This window comes from Plodia interpunctella, chromosome 6, assembly GCF_027563975.2.
Source record: "Plodia interpunctella isolate USDA-ARS_2022_Savannah chromosome 6, ilPloInte3.2, whole genome shotgun sequence".
Classification (NCBI taxonomy): domain Eukaryota; kingdom Metazoa; phylum Arthropoda; class Insecta; order Lepidoptera; family Pyralidae; genus Plodia; species Plodia interpunctella.
The window spans coordinates 4,121,022-4,143,221 of record NC_071299.1 but is presented as its reverse complement, the minus strand read 5'-3'; the positions used below and the strand labels follow the sequence as shown (position 1 = coordinate 4,143,221).

Sequence of the window (22,200 nt, the reverse complement as noted above, 5' to 3'; positions counted from 1 at the left end):
AACTTGACATGAAACCATACAATGTAAGTTGTAGTTAATTGTGAAATAGTTGTAGTATGTATAATCGTATCAAATATTTAAATATGCAACCGAGAAAATATAATGAGTTATGATTTCTTGGCTCGCTTGCACTAGTGCAATATTTTAAACAAAATTAAATATGAACATAAACAGCTTATATTGAAATATTCAGATATTTCAATATAAGCTAATCATCAGACCGACTCATGTCGGTCTGATGATTTACGAAGCTTTGATAAGTATTAAGAAAGAATAAATAAGAGCCAGCTAGAGACACTAATAATAATTTGTTCTATTTCTACATTTTTGTTTATTTACACTTTATTATACTATAATACAATTTAATAAAAGTAGGACTTAATGTGAAATGCACTAACAGTCAAACTTTGGGTCATACCGAGAATGATATGTGAGATTTTCCTTAGAAAATATCTCTAGGATCAATACATTTTTATATATATTTTTATTTTACGTCAGGCATCAAAAATGGCCTCTAATTAAAAGAAAGGCGTTAATTAAATTGAAATATTCCGCTTATGTGAAATTGAGGATTAGTCAACAGTAATTTGCTTATCAGATAATGTCGTGGCCATAACACATGTGTTAAAAGTCACAGTGAGTTGAACAATTAGGTGATATGTAAATGGTTAAGTGTTTTAATAGCTAATTTTCAGCTTGGCTTCATTTTGCTAATGCCAATGTGTTGATTTGTAAAGAAAATCTTACTTTTGGTCACGCAAGAGTGATGGAAGTTGTATTGACCATAAGTTTGTTTATTAATTAACAATCTTCTGGCACGAAGGACCATTACAATGGAAGGAAGCTTGTTGTTACATACACGGTAAGGGATATCGTAATAAAAATAGCTTTTTGATTGCCGTTTTCAGTAATTAATTATATTTCGGGATTTTAACGATGGACTTTAAATATCTGCTTAAATTATCTCTTATAACCTTATTCATCAACGATAACACCTACAGTAATTCTATATAGGCATAATGTTACTATAGCAAAGGGTACAACTGTACTTACCTTTTGAAATCTAATCTTCCAATCTTCTTTAGAGCTAACAAATACTGATATTATAGATAATATAATATAAGTACAATTCGTTTTATGATATTCGGTTTCTTTGAGATTCTATAAATTGGAATGGTCTTGTATCCCTAGCACCATGGGGACAGTTGTTTAATCTCTGTTGGTTCTTGGATGGATATATATTGTTACTAAAATCAAGTGCTTAGTAATATCATATTATTTCAGTTTGGTCGGATTAAATAAATTTGCGTGGGAACAAATTTAAATGAGGGTGTCGCTGCAGTTGTGTAAATTTTAGAAGAAAAATGCTTTCGAAATGACTTTTGAAAGTTTTAAGTAAATTTTTTTCACCCCGCATTTGTGAAATTAGACGCGCATGCTATGCACACAAAACCTTTTTTTTAATTTCACAATTCTAGGGTTAAATGTATGATATATTGTATCTTTTGTCAAATGGTAATCATGACAATTTATTGAAGTTCCCATAGGAATGTTTTGACATTAAAAAGAGAGTTCAATTTCGAGGGTAGAGTCCATCAACTTGGTCACCAACCCAAAAATATGCAAACTCGTTGAGCTTACCGAAACACACACAGCAACGTCTAATTGTGAGTTTTTCTAGGTCGTCGCGCAGTAGTAATATGAGTATCATGAGTTTTCGCAATTCTCCTTACAATGTACTGTAATTATAGTTCCAAAACACACGCTGCGGTATGCGACTCGCACGCAACCGACCACGCGTGGCTTCTAGCAAATTAATTATACTACTGTGTTATGTGTAACCTCACTTTTCAAGGGTATTATAATAAGCCCGTGTGAATTGTTATCGTCTTTAAATGACACTTTTAATTATATTTAGAGGTCGCAATATTCCAAGCAAGACTTCCACGATAAAGGTCGGTGTGTTTTAAGATAAAAATAAAAGCTTGTAACAATGTAATAGGTATTTGGTACACAAACAAATAAGAGTTATTTTACAAATCATGATTTAATCTTTAATGAGATTTTTCGGTGTGGTCAATACTGCGAGTAGTTTTTCAAACATAATTCTTGTCTGTGGAGTTTTCATTTATTCATTTCCATTGCCACTTATAACTTCGTTATAGGTCTTCCTAAGTCCGTTTCTTTCATTTTCCTTTCAATAAAATTTCCTGAAATCGTGTATCCAACATAGCTAAACTTTATAAATATTTTATCGTGTACTACTGTAAGATATTTTTATTTTTTTAAATTGTATGCTGGAATAATAAATTATACAATTGAATATATAAATAAATTACCGTTTAAACAAGAATTTTGGACGTACTCATAACCGTAGCAAAGAGTTACGGAATCATAAATCATTATGTTAGGAGCGTTATATTTTGGTAAGTAATTGGAGTTAATTACGAAACTATTATATGGTGTATGATTTGTTTGTAGTTAATTTCGTAAGAGGCAGATACACATCATTCTTTATGAATTGTTATAGCTGCATTCTTGCAATTATTTTAGTATGCTGCATTCTTGTAATTTTTTTATATTGGTTATTTAGGGGATGGTCTCATTCCAAAAGTCTTCAGATGTTGATAGACGTATAAAATAATGCATAAAATCTAATACCGGTACATTATTTATTACTTGACAAAGAGAAAAAGAATATTAGGGATTTTTTACCAGCTACAAATATACTTTTATGTTGAGTTTTACGAACCATCTTCATAACGATGGATGATCGTATGGTTTTCAGTTTATAGTATATCAATCAGTAGCTTCCCCACCACATGCACACTGAATGATTTGTATGACTTCACAGATAATACTGCATCAGTGGCATCGTATCAGTCCTCACAAATTTTACCGAGTAGCTACTCTAAGACTGCTCTGGTGCTTCAGAGAGTGGAGAAAATAAAATCACTGAATTATTTTGTCAGCTGAGTATATTTACATTCGAGTATAAATCATATCATCATCATTATGTACACATAAATATCACAATCATCAGTCATCCGTCATATCTCCAATAAAGCTAGTCGTTTAATAATGTCCGAGGAGACCATGATGGCCATGCGCCAGGGGGGCGACGGCGTAATGCGCGAGGGGGGCGGCGTGGACGACGGGGGCAGCGTGGATGAGGGGAGCAGCGTGGACGAGGGGGGCGGGGTGATGGCCGGGGGTCTTGTGGACGACGGCGTTGAAACTGAAATTAAGGAATTAATTGGTTAGAAACAAGGAATGTTCAAGAACATTCCTTGCAACAGGTAGAACAATGATCATGCAAGCATGATCATTGTTCTACCTGTTCAGTTAATCCTTATTGATTTGTCAAAAGGTTTGAAAATAGAAACATACAAGTTAAATAGATACTAGAATACTAGAATTGTGTGAGTCTGACTGTAATATATGGTAATAAAATATATTAGCTACAACAGATTCTTCTGCAAGAGCTGTTCCTGTTTCTTCTATAAACAACAGGTAGACAACTATTGCGATGATTTAATGTTTTAGTAAGTTTTTGACTTGAATGGAATACATATGGATGTCTTACCCATTGTGGTCATCAGCGGTGTACTCGACCTTACGGACGGAACCATCAGGCTCCACCAGGGAGTAGCTGCCATGGACGGCGCCTCCGTCGCGGGACTCGTGCTGGCTCTTGTGGTCGCCGGTGTGGGGGTCAGCCACGGAATAGGCGTAGTCGTATTTGGGGTGAGACTGGTGAATAATAGCATTATTGCAGAGCTTATAAGTGCTAAACTATAGGGTTGGCTGAAGATTGGAAGTTATGAGAATCTACTTCATATCATGGATGCAACAATTTTAAGATTGCATTTACTTTACTTGCTAAGATCCTTACAAAAGACATGGATCAAATGTCTTTTGTACGGATCTTAGCAAGTACAATTAACAGCACATACATTTTCACTGAATTAACCTCTATAGCGCGTTAGTAGAGACGAGTTTGGCTTGAATTTGGGTAGGTTGATGTGCTGTTGACAGTTCCACCACATTAGAAGAATTTAGACTTCTTTATACAATGCCTGTTATACACTTAACACTTACGTCATGAGCGATGGCGATGGGAGCAGCGTGGACTACTGGGGCGGCGTGGACCAGGGGAGCGGCGTAGTGAGCAGGCGCAGCATAGTGTGCCGGGGCGTAGTGCGCAGGTGCATAGTGCGCAGGCGCGTCATGGCGCACGATGCTTTGGGAGGAGACGGCGGCGTGGTGTACCGGCAGGAGGCCAGCGTTCACGGCGGCCAAGATGGCGCTGAGGGTGAAGACCTGGACACAAGATCATATGTAATCAAATTGTTGATCGGTTTAGTCCATTGATGTCCCAGTACCACGATGATCAACAAATACGTATTACAAGTATTTTTTTTGTGAAATCACCCGATCAAACGTTTCAAAGTTTATTTTGAAACTTTGTTGGATGTTTTGAAGAACAAAACAGGTGGTTTCGGAGCAAAACAGAAAGCATTCATGATTATATCACAGTTTATATTAGACTATTAGTGCGTTAGCTACTTTACTACTTTTAATATATTAACGTAAAATGGAATTAATGTGCGCAGATATAAATTAAGCATAAAATGTATTCTGCGACTTACGAATGGATTAAAAGCTTGCCATTCTAATGATATTAAATTAATACAATGTTAGAAAGTTCACTCTGAAGAAATAAGATCTCCGATATTTCAAATTTATACCATACTTTACTAGACCAATATGTCTAATAAAAGATTTAGAATGGGACAGTAAAGTTCTAAATTTTAATGATTATGAAGTATTATTATTATACATATATATGTGTAAAAGGTAAAATACTGATTGGGATACAGTTTTAAATCAATTACACTTAATTAATATTAATATATCAATAATATTTCAATTAATAATTCAGGGTTAATATTTCAGGTATTTTTTAATACTACACATTAGTTTCGTTAGTTTTCCATAGCATTTTCGCAATTTAATAGTTTCCTTTACACACCACAAAATTATTAATATTTCCATTCGTTATTAAAATAATTATTGTCCCTTAGAATTCGTGTTCAACTTACTTTGGTGAACATTTTGCACTAGTTAATCAGAGCAGGTGACTGATACTATTATCGGTTCGGAGTGTGACTTTTATATGAAAAGCAAAACGGACTGAGTCCTTTGAATGGTGGGGAGTGCGGTCACCTTAGTTCCGCAACTTTGACACCGCGAGGTCAACCCCACATACCTTCAAAGCTCAATAATTCACCGCTCTCGGGCCCTCCAGCCTCCAATAATTACTTTATGGTATCGATGTGGCGTGAGTAATCGCTATTATCTGTTCCATGGTGAACACATGTTGTCAAATAAAATATTAGTTTCATTGTTCTTTTGAATGGCATGAGAAAGTATTTCATATGCAGTAGTTTTCTTAGGATCATACAATGTTATAAAACCAAGAGGTAGGAATTAAATGGTGTTTTGATGTTAAGATTCATTGACCAGAGAGCGGTTGATGATGGTGCGGTATATGGTTATGCCCTAAATTAGGACCAATCCATACGTTCCCATGGATTTCGTACGAGGCGACTAATTTTGGCAGTTTATATGCAACGATAACATTTGCAAGGAGGGTTCACGTCTGATAGATTGTGAAATCACAGACGAATCTTAAAATATTTTAGCATTTACCTAGACTCATTGAAAGAAATTTTCATAAAATTGAGAATGTAAAGAGCATATTTTGATTCATGTCCTAGCGGAGCCAGTGGAAAAGCAGGTCTGATGCCTTTCTTATAACTCTATGAATATATGTTTGGGATTTAATAAACATTCCAAAAGAATTGAGAACGTTGGAATTAAATTTTGCGAAATATTTGTTAATGATTTGATTTGTTTTAGATCGACAAGGGACAGGTTCCACATATTCATAAGTTGTTAGAATAAATTAAAAGTCAATATGTATTTGTCGCATGAATTAATCAAAACGAATTCAATTGCGAATATGTGTGACAAATTCGCTGGCCTACATAATCAAGGTCAAGTGTAATTAGTTATTATTGTATCTAAAAAATTTAATATGAAATCTAAGGTCCAGCATTGTTGGTTCTCTTGAAGACGTAGTCCTTCAAGAGAACCAACAATGAAAACTAAAATGTCTAATCCTGGATGGATTTTGAAATGGTTTCAAAATGGTCGGACTCTATGACAAAACTCAAATGAAACTCAAAAGTAATTAGAAGTTGCAGTTTTATTGCAGATGCAATGAACAGTTGCGCTGTTCTAGGTCTAATAAGTGATCTATCGGTTAACATAGATGCTTGCTTTCGTAATATCAATATCAAATGTAAAACCACACGGTGGTTTACCCGAAGTCTGCTACTATCTACTCTATGGTTAGTATACATTTCCTAACGTTGGTAACGCGATCAGAGAGAGCTGATATAAAATGTTGCAACAAGCAGCCTTCTTTCGAACCTTTATTGTTTACAAACAGTTATAAACAAATTACATGGACAAGAGTACAATACTACGCAATTTGCGCCTTGTTGTGTGGGTTCCGAACTGGTAACCAATATTTTCTTCAGGGCCCTGGGATTTCTTCATATGCCGATTTTTGGTCGCCATCCACGTCTACAATGTCATTTATTTCTTTGTTGTACTTAAATCGAATTTTGTTATCATTCAACAATACTTGATTATTTGAAGATTTTTCTCGATAACCGTATTTATAACGCTAACAAGAACGCCCCGAGCGATAATCGATAAACCTATCAAACAAACATCAAGTTTTTATGTCTGTTCAATCACGAATTCGATCGTAATGAATTTGTATAATAATAATTGTGTCATAGTTGCATACTAAAGGGCCCGATTATTGAGGCACGATTATTGCACATGCCCATTTAATTGTTTCAGATCTCATTCTGATAATCGCCTACAGTAAAATTTCGAGATCGTGAATTTTCTTTGAGTACTACTACTACTTAAATTGTTATGACTGGGATTATCATAATCAATACTATGTTTGGTCTGACTTGCATCTCATCTAAATTCTTATGAAACGCAATAAATATTCGCAAGTGTTAAATAATATTTTATTACTAATAGATTAGGCAAGTAATAAATACCTAGCCAATAGATATCAGCATTCGAGATCATTGTAATACCATTGAAGCGTGGAAGCAGTTCCGCTTAATTTTGATTATAAAACATTATCTTTGTTCCCACAAGGCCGCAGGTGGAACATAATAAGGATTGAAAGGAGTAGGTAATTCTACCAATAGTTCAGAGGTCACTCACCCGCTCTGACCGTGATAGTAAAACAATTAATATTAATCAAAGAGCTTTTGTCGGCATATAACATTTTAATAATATTGATTTGACTAGACTGCCAGACATTAAATTTGATACATTTTTTGTATAATTGGGTCACGGTCACAACTGTACAAGTCTATTAGAAACGGAGCTGTTACACTCAACTCATTGTTTACCTGTAAACATTTTCACAGTTTTATCAAGTTAGTGCTTTGGCTTCCCTTTTAAGTTGTCTTTACGAATGGCTTTAGAAAATGCATTATATTTATTTATTACACGGCTCATTCATGGCTACGTTAGTGTCGTACACTGTGAAAAACAAAAGTAGGTAATAACTTTTGTTTGTCACAGTGTACAATTTTTTGTAGAAGCGATATTGTAAATAGTATAAGAATTGTGTTACCAGGCTGGTATTAGCAGGCCAGAACACATAAAATTCCATGTTTAAATACAAATGAACAAACGGCAATTAACATGGTACCTGTGGAACCTGTCGCTTATGACACCGGTGGATGTAGGTGAAAGAGACCAGGTCTTAACCGGGGCGTAAACAGAATCAAGGAAATTATACAAGTCACTCCTGAGCACTGATATTATATGCGCAAACTACTGGGTTTACGCAAGATGATCTTGTTTATCGCAACAAATCATAGCGACGTTCGTAACATTAAAATAATTAGAATAACTTTATCTGAAGACCATGTAAAATGAAAAGAAAAATTTGGATCGAAAGGTCCCAGGTTCGAATCCTACTCGTGCGACATGAGTTTGTGTACCAATCTGACTCGTGTATAGTATAGTTTTCATCGACCACCACTTGCTTCCGGTTAAGGAAAACATCGTAAAGAAACCTGCACACTTGTTGATTATTAACTTGTGTGTGAAATGGTGAAGGCAATGAAAGTTGTTATGTGTGTTTCATTCCATGTAATGACCACGACCCTCAGCCATGAGGAATACGACTATGAAGAAGAACGAGAGCCGATAGTAATGAAATTAGGTTTATTTTTATTGATTGTATCTTTTCTACCGATTCGTGCCAGAAAACTATCATATAAGAATTGACAGGTGAAAGAGAATGGGAAAGCTAAACATTTGTGTATGGATACAAAGTAATATGAGAACAATTTGCTTAAACTATTGTAACGCATGCGCTAGCAGTTTTTAGACTTTTAATTATTATTATTACGATTCACACACAAGAAGAAAGCTAAAACTAATCTTTTAGAACTCCGACTAGAAATGTTTTATAGTTTTTACCTGTGTGTAATCTCATCATCAACTGTAAGTCGCCGTCAAAAGCAACATTTTTTTTTAAGTCGAGTAACATACATATTTGTTATACAATTTTATTTTATATTTTGAAAATCATTTTGTTGGACATATCCTTTTTTATTAGGCACTAGGCGGGCAATCAGTCCATGAGAATTCCATTCCACCATAAAATATTTCACGTTGTTTATTACATGACAAATAGTGCTTGTAAAATATTAATATCAATATGCCGGATGTGAGTAAATATGGTATCGGAATGTTCAATTTAGCGAGTTTTGCGGTGTAGGTTATCAAACAGATAGCTTTACTTGATAAATGTTCAACGTTAGTGCTTTCAACACACTAATGCATATTTGAAATAATTAAAATGAACTTTCGTAACCGTACTGGCTTGGGTATAGTTTTAAATAGTTATACACATATTTCACTATATTTACTTGTTTATTTAAGCTCAAACTTGCCGGAAATTAGTATTATATTATATATTTGAATAAACGATTGATTGGAACGATCTTATATACAACTTTTTTTTTGTCATCTAAAAGAATTTATATTTACAAGTTCTTTATTTACGCTCTTAGAAAATCAGAATAAGTATCAACTTTTTAAACTCCATTGCACTTAAATTGCGTTCCTAAAAATGGTATTATGTAAGGTCGTTATATTATATAGATAGATGCTGGATAGATCAATTATCAAAGAATCCTAGGGGCTGTTATAATAAGACTACAAGTAATGTTTTATATTTTTAATGACTATCATTATTAAAACAATGAGTATATACACGAAGATCACAGCAAGAATAAATAGACAAGGTACATTGTAGCTTATTTCTAATCCAAGACTTAGTAATGGTGGTGTTGAGAGTGGTATACGTGATGGCTGGGCCCTGAGTTGTGTACGACCGCATTGAAACTGTAAAAACAATAGATATATTAGATATATAAAATACTAATACATTATTACGCTTATATCTCTTACGATGTAGACAGAGTCAAGAGTCGTAAAACTTGTAGGTCACATTTAGTTTGATAGCGGGCTGCAATTCCTAACCCTTTCCCTGGAATGAATTTTGCAAACTTTGCAAGAGGAAAAGCAGCTGCAACGTCACATGATTTTCGTTTGCTTCCAGACAGAGAACATTAACAAAAACAAAAGGAAATCAAACAAACATCTATCACAACATGAAACCTGTTTAAAACAGGTTCGGAATTATATCACTTCGTCAGAGGTCTCGAGAGGTCATTACTTCTTACTCACATGTTGCTGTACCGGTCCGACCGCCATATGATTTAATGTAAACAGTGAGAAGTTACGTTAAGTTACGACTAGTTTCGCGCAAACAAAGCTTCAGTAAATACGCTAAGTTGGCCTGTTTTGCGCAATTCGGGGAAAGTTGCAATATCATCGTTGGTGCTAAAGATTCTCTTTATGCAATTAAGTGTATGACGTACGATCATATTGTAACTTGTGTTGTACATATTGTAACTTTATTAAATAAATTAATTTTACAAGCAAGCTTTGTTGCGTCGCCTGCTTCATTTCACTGACAAAATTAAATGTCTAAAGGCATATTTACAACAGAGTTAAATGTAAAATGCCTTATTAAAGTTTATTTTAATAACAACTTTGTGCATAGGATGAATGCATCTCGTTTTATTTTAACTTCTTGCATCACAATGACCAGATGCTTTAGTTGAATAATGACAAGTATTCTATTTACACTACGGCATGGTTCGACTGATTGTACATCCTGAAGATACATACCCGTTGTGGTCGTCAGCGGAGTAGGACACCTTGCGGAAGGTGCCATCAGGCTGCAGCAGGGAGTATTCCCCTTTCACCACGTCACCATCGCGGACCTCGTGCTGGGACTTGTGGTCGCCGGTGTGGGGGTCTTCCACGGAGTAAGAATATTGGTATTTGGGATGAGCCTGGACAGAAAGATAGAAAATGGAATATAATTTCAGATTTTACGAACTATTAAAAAAATCACACTTGTTTTAGACGTCATGATACATACGTAGTAATCCTCATGATGTCCTTGGCCAGAGTAAGCGTGGGCGACCGGGGCGGCGGCGTATACTGGAGCGTGCTGTTCCACGGGAGCGTAATGGAGTAGGGGAGCGGCAGCGTAGTGGGCGTCATGGTGCACCAAGTTGCTCTGGGAAGACACAGAGTATCCGCCATGTCCCAAAAGGCCAGCTTGGGCCGCCGCCACTGCAGCTACAAGAATCGCGATCTGTACAGACCAAAATATATTTAATTAATTGTAATTTCACATTTCACTTCACTCTCAAACACTCTTACACTCCAGGACTTACTTTGGAGAACATTTTTTTGTGTGTGATAGTTGTGCGTGACTGACATAGATTTGATAGTCGTCAGTGGGTTTTATAAGAAATGCGTTGGTCCGGTGGGGCAAGCGACGCAGCGCGTCCCGCGGTCGCAAGGTCATAAGCTTTGTCTTCACATTCTCGCATTACAAGCTATCAACAAAATTACTTAATGAAAATGCTGTGAACTATATTATACTTTTATTGTAAGGTCAATGTGTATTATGATAAGATTATTAGCTGGCTGTCTTTCATAGTGACTTTTTGCGTGGGTGACAATGGTGCCTCAACAATGGGGCCATAAGTGGCAGAAATATTGCAAAATTTTCAAATTGTATCGCTTGACTAAACCGTCACAATATAATTCGTATGTATATAGAAATAATACATGTACAAATCTTGATAAGTGTAAATATAGATTTTGAACATCAACGTAAGAGTAAGAAAGTCCTTGGAATTACTTCAAGAAACGATCGAGATCACCTCCAAAGTTTTTATTGTTCTTTTATGATCACTATCGAATTTTAATATTATAATTTTAGAACTGTTAATACTCAAAATGGAAGTGGGCAGCATTTTATTGTGAATACTACAGATACGGCTAGTTAAATTAATTATTACTATGTTAGATTAACATAATACAGTGTTTTGGGTACATTCTAATGAATTCCTAATCTACTTATTTCATTTGTCCCATTTTATTTACTTACTCAGATACAATCTAAAATAAACCTAGCTACACCAAACTAATAACGCGGGTTGACAAATATTATTCATAGTAATATTGTTCATAGAATTTGAAGAAGTGGGCCCTCAGACCATATGCACAGTATATAAGCGATGAAAAAATTTTAATAGATTATCTTTGAATTCATACAATTTGACGACCTCGGTGGCGCAGTGGTAAGATTCTTGCCACTGAACCGAGAGGTCCCGGGTTCGATCCCCGGTCGGGTCATGATGGAAAATGATCTTTTTCTGATTGGCCCGGGTCTTGGATGTTTATCTATATATGTATTTGTTATAAAATATAGTATCGTTGAGTTAGTATCCAATAACACATGTCTCCAACTTACTTTGGGGCTAGCTCAATCTGTGTGATTTGTCCTAATATATTTATTTATTTATACAATAAATATAAGTAAATCTATGAACGCAAAGGTTATATGCAAAACAACAGAGATTTCTCTAATTAAAGAATAACTAAAATTTGATATTTCATAATTTAAACACCTTTATAAGATAAAACTACAATAAATAACAGTAGGTACATACATTTTTGTTAATTAAAAATTACCTTTTTCATATTGATACATTTATATAGATGTTGCCCGGGGCTTAGTTCCCGTAAGAATTTTGATATAAAATATACCCTATAGCAATCTTGATTTATGTACTTTTCTAATGGTGAAAGAATTTTTGAACTCGTTTCAGTAGTTTCGGAGATTACCCGCCTCAAACATACAAACTCACAAACGCTTACCTCTTTATAATAACCGTATAGATTTATTGTATATATTTAATCTAAATCAAGTATATTTTTTATTAATCATAGTAAATTAGTTAAATATGAGTAAATCAATTTTATCTCCTATGGTAACTTAGGAGTGTGATTAGCCAATTTGTCAAGCTGGTGGACATGTTGGAAAATGTTTCAACATCAGTACGTCTCCGTGTGTATGTCTGTATGTATGCAAACATATAGTACTCGCGTTTGGATTGACACCATCAAGATATACAGCATACTTAAGGTGTGTACCCAATAAAATAATGTTTTTATCATGGACCGATTTTTTTTAAAGTCAAGCAAAATAATGTTTTCTGTATGTGTGTGTGAACTGAGCTTGTGGACAAAAGTATGACAGTTTATAAAAAATCAGCCTGTATATATAATAATAATAATCTGTGGACTCTGCACAAGCATCGCTATGCAAAGTCCACAGTCCAACTAACATATAAATTGTAAATCTACCTTCTAAAATTATTCTGTCAATTGTTGTACATTGTTCTTTGGTGAATAAAGTTCTTATTATTATAAAGCTATTATAGATTCGATAAAAATATAGATAGAATTTTTTGTTATTACAGCTAGTGTTTACAATATAGGTAGGTATTTTTGCTCACTAATTTGTGTGGTGTACAAAATATAATTGTGTAAGCATATTAATATTTTAAATGCGAAAGTCTGTCGGTCCGTCTATTCCGCTGTCACGGCTAAACCGCTGGATCGATTTTGATGAAATTCGGTATGCGTACAGTTAAAAATCCCCTTTCAAACGGACTACTTTTTTTTAAACATAACCTCCAGATTAAAGAATCTGGAAGTGAATATTTGTTTGTGTTTTTTTTTCAAAATTCACGCGGTAGTACCCGCTCGTAAAGGCTAGTTCAAAAATAGGTATAGGCACCACCACCTTAATACACAAGAAGGAGTGACACATTCCGTAGTAAGTGTATCGACGGTTGCCTCAGGCGTAAACATAAGTTATTATTATTTATAAGTTGCTTACCATTTACAAACAATGGAACGAAATGGTACCAATATAATGCTAAGTACTTATTGCACATTTTCGTTATTCAAACAGTTGCTTTTCGATTTATTTACTTACAAGTAACGGTTACAATAATGTTCCGGTTTTCCGGAAAATTTTCGATTGTCATAGACTTTATTTTATTAAATTAATAAGAAAATAAAAAAAAAAACAAGGCATGTACACATATATAATGATAATATAATATTTTAATTTTTATATACCGACTTGGTGAAACATGTATGCTTTATAGAACTGTATACAATACATGTTTACAAAAATGATTTTGAAAATGAAAATGAAATATAAAATAATTTTCGAAAAGTTTATTTATCAATAAATTAAAATTAATGAAAGTTTGGTTTTCGCTTTGATTCAGAGGTATTTGAGTATATATATATTAGTAATCGTGATGATGCTCCGGCTCAAGGTGGAGGGTCGGAGCAGAGTTGAGCACAACGGCGTTGAATCTGAAATTATTAAAAAAATACAGTATATTACATTTTAAAAACATACTGTAACTTTAACCATGGATATTTCTGTTTTATCTGCAATTATTTAATAGTTATTAATAGTCATAAAAATTAAATTAGTGAGTTATTCTTTTGTGAAAAATATTTTTGCCTACAAAAGACATCAACGCGTCTTCCATATCTCAAGCAAAACAATTTCATAAATCTGTTTAGTTTTGTGACATCAATTAACTTATATAACAAATATGAACATTAAGTCCATTTAGTTGTATTGAATACATTTCGAATGAAATATAATCCCGAAATTGTAGATTTATACTTATTCAAGTATAATTATTAATAATTGTAATATTTTCGTTTCCCAATAATTATCGTTTAACATATTTCCTTGACCTAGACTTTGTTAATAAGAAATTAAGAAACAATATTACGCTTAATGACAGCCGTAAGTTACGCCTCGTTACTTAGCCAATACTAGTTCAGAGCTGTGTGTTATCAATTGTATAATCATTGTTTTAAATTGACAGAACGAAAAATAATTAAGCCAATGATTGAAACGAAGATATATGTACATTGGTTATGTATTTATTGTCTATACATTAACGTATACACGTGTTGGAATATTTTGGATCGTATATTCTTAATACTACTTTACTATGTTAGCTTGTGGAAAATATATAAATAAACATCACTAGTACATAGTATAAAACAAAGTGTATGTCTGTTTATATGTATGTATGTCTGTCCGTGGCATCGTAGGAGCCAAACAGATGAATGAATTTTGGTCTAGTTTTTTTTATTTGTATAAATTAACTTTCCGCAACAGCTGTTCAGTACAACGACAAATAATTTGCATAAATACATATGTCTGCTGTTACAGTTGTATCTTAATTGAAGCGTGAAGTGTTTTTTTTGTCCGTGGTCATCAACCCAACCTTGCAATGCCGAACTGAACGCATGACCAGCTTAGTGTGATTATCGTTGAATTTGCGATACATTTTAGAGGCCTATTTAAATCACTTTCAATTCAACATCTGAAGAAACTAATACCTTAGTAGTAAGGTCTCATACCTTATAATACTAATATACTATTATTAGGTATTAGACCTTCTTAAGAATTAAAGGTGCAATTTTAATATAATTGGTTTAAAAAAATACCTAATTGTATATTTGATAAGAACAATTGTTTTATGCTTCCATGTAACAAATACAATATGACAATTCACTTAGATGCTAACATCGAAACGTTAAATATGGAAAATATATTAACCTCACATAAAATGAATAAAATATTTAAAATTATTTTTTCGCCCCAGAATAGGATCACGCTATATCCACCCATCAATATACCCAGGGATGATGTATAAAGCTAAGGGATAACAGCAGCCTTGGTAAACGATTGGCAATAACAGCATTCCCAAAGAAGGTAACATAAAACGTGTGACAGTCGTTAAATCACAGCCAAACCGTTAACATTTATTTTAGACCCTGGGCTTTGAGATGTGAAAGCTGAGAATATAACCAGGATCAATGAGAATATGAGAGGGAAAAAGAAAGATACATATCCTGTACTCACCCATTGTGATCATCAGCGGTGTACTCCACTTTGCGGACAGACCCATCCGGCTGCACTAACGAGTAGTACCCGTGGACGACGTCGCCGTCCCGGCTCTCATGCTGAGTCTTCAAGTCTCCAGTGTGGGGATCCGATACCGAGTACTCGAAGGCATACTTGGGGTATGCATGGGCCTGATATATAAAATCGAGTTAATCGATACATTGGGGAATGAGATACCTAAAGTTCAACGACCATCGGCCCACCTTCACACTGAGCCTTCAAGTTAAGGTAGAAGATATATCCTGCCTAAGTACCAGGAAAGCAGAACAATGAGGTGGTGCCACCAGGCATCAATACTATTTGATCACCTTTCATATTTTGTGTACAATAGTTTCTAGCATCTGTGTAGAAAGGAGGATATACTCACGTCATGACTATCATCTTCGTGATCATGAAGATGACCGTCTTCATATCCGGCGTATCCATAAGGAATAGGAGCGGCGTAGTGAGCGAGCGGTGATGCGTGTACCAGGGGAGCAGCGTAGTGAGATGGTGCCACCAAGTGGCCGATAGGAGCGTAGCCATCTTGGCGGATAATGGACTGGGAGGATACCGCATGCCCGTAGTCGTATTCGGCAAATACGAAGGTTAAGGTTGTGAGGAAAATCGTAATCTAAAAACAAAAAAATAATAATTATATTTTAAAATCTTTGAACATTGGAGAAGAAAACTAGGTAAATTTTGTGAAATTACTAACTTTGTAGATCATTTTGCTTGAAGTGTCAAACATTGATTGTCCTCAGATGATAAATACCACAGGTTTTTATACAAACCATCCAACAAGAACTGCTGAGGCCGACCGCGGTTTGAGGACCACGGTTGGCATTGATTACAGAAAAAAGACCAATTTATAGAATTTAAATATGTCATGGTGCCGATGTCTAATAACTTTTTATTTACTATATTTTTATAAACCTTCTATATAGAACTAAGGTGTGTATGTCTGTGCTTGTCATTTTATTATTATAAATATTCGTGATATATGAGATGTATAGTTCGCGCCCTGGCATAGGACCACTCCATATCAGTGGATATTCTTTTTTTCTCCAGATTCGAATATAAAATATCAAGGTTTTCAGGAGGAAAAGGTCCACCTTTCGACTAAATAGAGGAGGTCCTAACCACTGGACCGCCACTGCTTCAAGTTTTAGTAGTCTGAAATATTAATATTTTTTTATCATCATTATAACTGCCATAATCAAATCAACGTTTCTTCTTTTTGTCTAATGGTAATTTGTCAATCCATTAATAGTGCCAAGAAAGTCGTTATGTGTGTTTCATTCCACGTAATGACCACGACCCTCAGCAATGAGGAATACGACTATGAAGAGAGAATTTGTCAATACTGAAATCGGTACAACCAGTGGATCATACTTCTTAAGCTAAGTAAATGACTTTGTCTTATTATTTTTATCAAAGTTCGACGGAGAGATTGGAGCTTATTAAACATCATGCCTATCATATACTTTAAGCATAAAATCTGCTGCCTGCCACACATTTCCAGCCTATTTTTGGCCATAACCGAGTGTAGCTTTCTCGTCTAGACGTCATCCTTCTCTGTCCTATCCATCTTAACTTTTTCCAATGAAAATTATAATAGCTGGGTAATGATAATGAATGGGTAATGGTAATAAATACATGGGCTGGCTGGCAACCTGCACGCTCGTTTTCCCACTATAGAGGTACTATACTATAAAGATCTGGTGCAAGTACAAAAAGTAAAATAAGATGAATATTTATAAATTTGCTTCGATCGTAATACCGACAATATATCGAGACTGAGAGTGAATCATTGACCCGAAGTCGGATGTAGATATCGTGCGAGGCTACCGCGGCGTCCGGTAGCTGAATAAGTATGATTTATCGATCATCTATTAATCTAATTTTTTGGAGCGGAACAATATTGTTAATGTCAGTTTAATGGGTGGTAAAAAATTTACTTATTTAAATTAGCATGTTAATTCACAACGATTGGCTTTAAAACAATCTGTATGTTTAAAACAAATCATAGTTTCGGATTATAATTATTATATATCAATCCACATAATATACTCGTATAAAACAACTACAAGTCCAATTTTATATAGAAGGATAAATTCATTTAACCACCAAAAAAACAAATAAATAAAATAAAAGAATTAAATCGATATTTTAAAGTATGTGTGACACAACATCCTCGGGTTGATAAAATAAAATTACACAAAATTATTTTGTGAGAGCGACATTGATGAGCAGCAAAAGTATAGGCTATCGAGAAATCCTAAATTCGAACGGAAGCGAAGCGAAGCCGTCGCTCATGATTAGTCTGAAGGCAATGGGTGCCAAGTTAGTGCCTGTGAAGTTTCAATTCTCCTCAAATCGTCAATAAAAAATACATACTCAGGTACTTAAATGTTTCATAACGAATTTTAGCTATTAGCATGATTTATTTCTTCGATTTAATTTTGTATTTAAATTTCAGAAACCTAATTTGTATTTGCATAGTTTATACTTACAAAGCGTACATACAAAAAATACGATGCATTTCAAAATGGACGAACAACTATTTGCATCATAGCGCCATAGAAATTCTCGCGGATTTCAACTTGGAACATGCATCGTTCAATGGGCTGCACGCTGATGGAATGTGACGAATTGCTGAATAATCTATTGCCGGATGCTGTTTGAGGGTACATTCGCATACATAAATTGTTAAAATGAAATAAAATTTCATACGAGGTAATTTTGTCAATAAACAGCCTGTGTGAAATTTAAAAATAAAAATTTGATGTTTGTGCTGTGATGTATATGTGCGCAGTACATGAACTCCCATTGATTTTGACTGTATCATAATTTAGTGTCTTGTATTTTTATTAGTTCCCTTTTGAAAAATATACATAGCTATTATTTTGGTTGTGCTACCGGAATCCATCCTATGGCTGGGCAACGTGCGGCAGCTATATAAGTGAGTATAAGCTTAAAGAAAAGACCTTCATTGGAGCTCAATTTAAAACACGAAGGTAGTTCATGTTTAGTCGCAAGATTTGATTACAGTGTTTCTTCAATAATATATTTTTTTAAATTAATTAGAAATAAGGAAAGTAGTAGTAGCAGCAATAAAAAAAGAGGAAATAAAATTCACCCATACTTTATTTACAGCACTCATTCATCATATACAAAGGTATAAATACTGCTTTCAGTCATTCAGGTACAGACAATTAAATTCATAATAATTTAGTAGTGGTAGTTGTGCGCGGGGGCGGGGTGCACGGCGGGGGCGGTGTTGTGGACGACGGCGTTGAAACTGGAAAATAGGTAATATTATTATAAAGATTTCGTTAAGCTAGTGTTCGAGTTGTTAATTAGTTTAGTTCTTTTGTTCCATAGAAAATCGGGTAAAAGTGCTATTTAAAATATGTAGTACATTTTAAATAGCACTTTTACCGATCTGTGTCTGTATGATAATTATGAAAATGATCTCACATTGTAGCTAAATTATAGATTATGGTTTCGTTTTTGATTACAGTTTCGTAAACTTTCGTGGTCATATGGCGTTATTACACCAGTGTGACTACGGGTAATGATAGCCTCTGCTATTAATTGAAATATGGCTGCCTGAAGTTGAATGATCCTTTTTCTGTTTAGTGAGGACGCACACAGATCATCAGTTTCTGCTTACCCATTGTGGTCATCAGCGGTGTATTCAACTTTGCGGACGGAACCATCAGGCTGCACCAGGGAGTAGAAGCCGTGGACGGCGTCTCCGTCGCGGGACTCGTGCTGGCTCTTGTGGTCGCCGGTGTGGGGGTCAGCCACGGAGTAGGCGTAGTCGTATTTAGGGTGGGCCTGGAAATAAGAGATATGATGTTGACTTTTGATGATTGATTTTCTGATAGGTACTTGATATATCGGATTGACTTTATTCAAAATCGTGTAATGATGACACTCGATGGTGTTAAAATTGTAAAGAAACAAAATTACCAGTTGTTTCTGTATGTGTATTTATTTAAGGTTGTGCTAAAACTTTGACATAATACATTACTTTGTCTTCTATATTTAATATTCCGGTCCGTCGGCAGGCCCCTTTTTTGATGATTCTGATAATAAATAATATCTTAGCTTTAAAGTATGAAATGACTTACATAATAATCGTGACCATGTTCAGCGTATTGCTCTACGGGGGCGTAGTGAGCAACAGGGGCGGCGTAGTGAGCCACAGGTGCAGCGTAGTGGGCCACAGGTGCGGCGTAGTGGGCCACAGGTGCGGTGTAGTGGCCCTCATCGTGACGGACGATGCTTTGGGAGGACACGGCGTGCCCATAAAGACCAGCGTTGGCTGCAGCCAACATGGCGCCGAAAGCTACGATCTGGAAATTGAAAATAATAAACTGCAATTTAGTGAATTGATGATTTGATCTCCATTCCCTACTAATGATCATAGCGAGTCATAGCAGTGCCTCAATTTAGAACGATTAATCTTATTTAATAACTTGACTACTAGGTACAAATCAGTAGAAAATATTTACTCCATTTAGGATTTACTAATGATTTGAAAAAGTTCCTATGTATCATAACTTTCTCATTCACTTTTATTTTAGTCAGTACTAAAAAAATATATAATCTTAACTTACTTTGCTGAACATGTTTCTAGTTTAATTATCAACTGTTGATTGATGTCAATGGTCCTGCAGTATGGTTTTATAGAACACGGTTAACACGTGCGGTGCGCGGTGGGGCGAAGAAATGCGTGCGCGCACCTTGACTCGTAACTTTGACACTCTCAAGGCCACTGCTTCGATACTAATATGAACTCGTTAATCATTGTATCCGCCTCAAAGACGTCACGTACTGACATTTTTCTGATTGACGGTTTTTTTATCACTAGGGTTAAAAAATTAAGCGAGGTAAACGCTATAGAAACCTAGTTTTATTTTGTCAGTATTTATCGTAATGCCTATGATTTATGATTGAAAAAAATCCAGAACTTTCATAGATAATTGGACCTTGTAATTAAACAGACGTAGTAAGAGATCATAGATTCATTAATTAGTCTCTTATGAAATCTTCTATCTTTATATATTGAGCTTCTATGTAGTTCTATATTCTATATATACTTTTATGTCTGCAAGAACAATCTAGGTTGTAACCGCGTGATAATTAAGTCATTACTCAAAACTCCTTTGAGTATTTGGTACTTGGATCTGTATCATTACTATTTCAATAAAAAATATTTACACAGAAAAGGATTGACAGCAGATCTTTTATGCAGATACGTAAATCAGTTGTTATAATTATGACATTTGCGACAGATTAGTACAAACTCTTGCGCAGTCGGGTTTGGCTACACAACGGACATTATGTGGGTCAGTTTTTTAAGAATGGTTCCAAAATGTGATGTTTATTTTTAGATAACAGTTTAGATAGCTTATGATTAATGTATATTTTATTCGCTGTAACTGCAGAAAGGCGGACCTACACAACATTTTTTAGGTATCAGAAGGCTTCTGTTATATTCAATAATCATATGATTGGCAACATATTTACACATACAACTATTGCCTGTAGCTATACTCCACAGACTTATATATTAACCTCAAGCTATATTCGTATCGATGTCGTTTTAGATATATTATTATGTTTTTGTTGTAATTATTTTTTTTTGTAAATAGATCTAAGTGGACGTATTTTTATTGATATAAATAAATCAATATTTGAAACCAGGAGACTAGACTATATATATATTTATTGTGCGTACGGGTAGGCTGTATGTGTTGCCCAAAAAGTTGCAAAATAACGCGCAAGTACGATGAAATATTTCAACAATTCGAGTAGATTTATGACGTACTTTAATAGTCATAAACGCTATTATAAATGCGATATCGCTTGAGAAAAGGCATATGTTGTGTAATTTTTATTTTTTTAAACGTTCTATTTGGCTGGTCGTAAAGTGTAAAGTGTTTGCTTTCATCGGGTAACGTGCGAAACCGCCCACTATAGTGCTAATGGGAAAACACAAACGATGCATGAACGAACATCGTTACATAATAAAACTGACCTAGAGCTGAAATAGTCATAACTGTACTGGTCACGGAAATATGAGCAAAAACAAACTTGTTTCAATCAGCATAATGTTTACAATTTCTCATTGATGCTTCCAGTTCGTGTGATCTTTCAAACTAATGATGGCATAATAAAATAATGATATTATTCTAACAGTTTAGTGTAGCTTTTTCCCGCGGCTTCACCCTCGTGTATTTTCACCCCCCCTCCATTAAAGTCATTTGGGGGTTGATTTTTGAAAAAGAAGTAGCTTATGTTTAAACGGGAGTTTTTAACTACACATATACCAGATTTAATAAAAATCGGTTCAGCGCTTTAGTCGTGAAAGCGAAACAGACAGATAGACAGACAGGCTTTCGCAATATAGAAGTCAGTATGTCATATCAATATGTTTAATATAATTTTCATTATATCTGTGGGATACTCTTTTGACACATTTCATTTTTTATACCTATTTAATGTACCACTCTAAACGGTACAATGAGTGATATATTAGAGTAAGGTCAATCGGTAATAGAGCTGATTAAAAGTATTTGCTAACAAAACTTTATGAGATGATTATCGTTTTATTAAAGTGGACTTAAAAG

At 34.7% G+C, this 22,200-nt stretch overlaps 3 protein-coding genes across 3 annotated transcripts; all 3 read right to left on the bottom strand.

The window, feature by feature from the left end:
- Positions 1 to 2,960: 2,960 nt before the first annotated feature.
- On the bottom strand, positions 2,961 to 11,059 carry LOC128670898 (cuticle protein-like). Its single transcript, XM_053746915.1, has 8 exons — positions 10,941 to 11,059; positions 10,640 to 10,858; positions 10,384 to 10,550; positions 9,468 to 9,531; positions 5,106 to 5,123; positions 4,102 to 4,323; positions 3,587 to 3,753; positions 2,961 to 3,238 (listed from the first exon to the last, which is right to left on the bottom strand). The coding sequence occupies exons 1-8, from the start codon at positions 10,950 to 10,952 to the stop codon at positions 3,076 to 3,078; spliced, it is 1,032 nt and encodes a 343-aa protein (XP_053602890.1). The 5' UTR covers positions 10,953 to 11,059; the 3' UTR covers positions 2,961 to 3,075.
- Positions 11,060 to 13,849: 2,790 nt separating this feature from the next.
- On the bottom strand, positions 13,850 to 16,303 carry LOC128670784 (cuticle protein 7-like). Its single transcript, XM_053746761.1, has 4 exons — positions 16,272 to 16,303; positions 15,942 to 16,187; positions 15,533 to 15,705; positions 13,850 to 13,953 (listed from the first exon to the last, which is right to left on the bottom strand). The coding sequence occupies exons 1-4, from the start codon at positions 16,281 to 16,283 to the stop codon at positions 13,884 to 13,886; spliced, it is 501 nt and encodes a 166-aa protein (XP_053602736.1). The 5' UTR covers positions 16,284 to 16,303; the 3' UTR covers positions 13,850 to 13,883.
- A 2,382-nt stretch (positions 16,304 to 18,685) lies between these two features.
- On the bottom strand, positions 18,686 to 20,331 carry LOC128670788 (cuticle protein 7-like). The gene is made up of 4 exons (XM_053746766.1): positions 20,185 to 20,331; positions 19,696 to 19,920; positions 19,233 to 19,399; positions 18,686 to 18,857 (listed from the first exon to the last, which is right to left on the bottom strand). Exons 1-4 carry the CDS (start codon positions 20,194 to 20,196, stop codon positions 18,788 to 18,790), a joined length of 474 nt encoding a protein of 157 aa, XP_053602741.1. The 5' UTR covers positions 20,197 to 20,331; the 3' UTR covers positions 18,686 to 18,787.
- Positions 20,332 to 22,200: the final 1,869 nt, after the last annotated feature.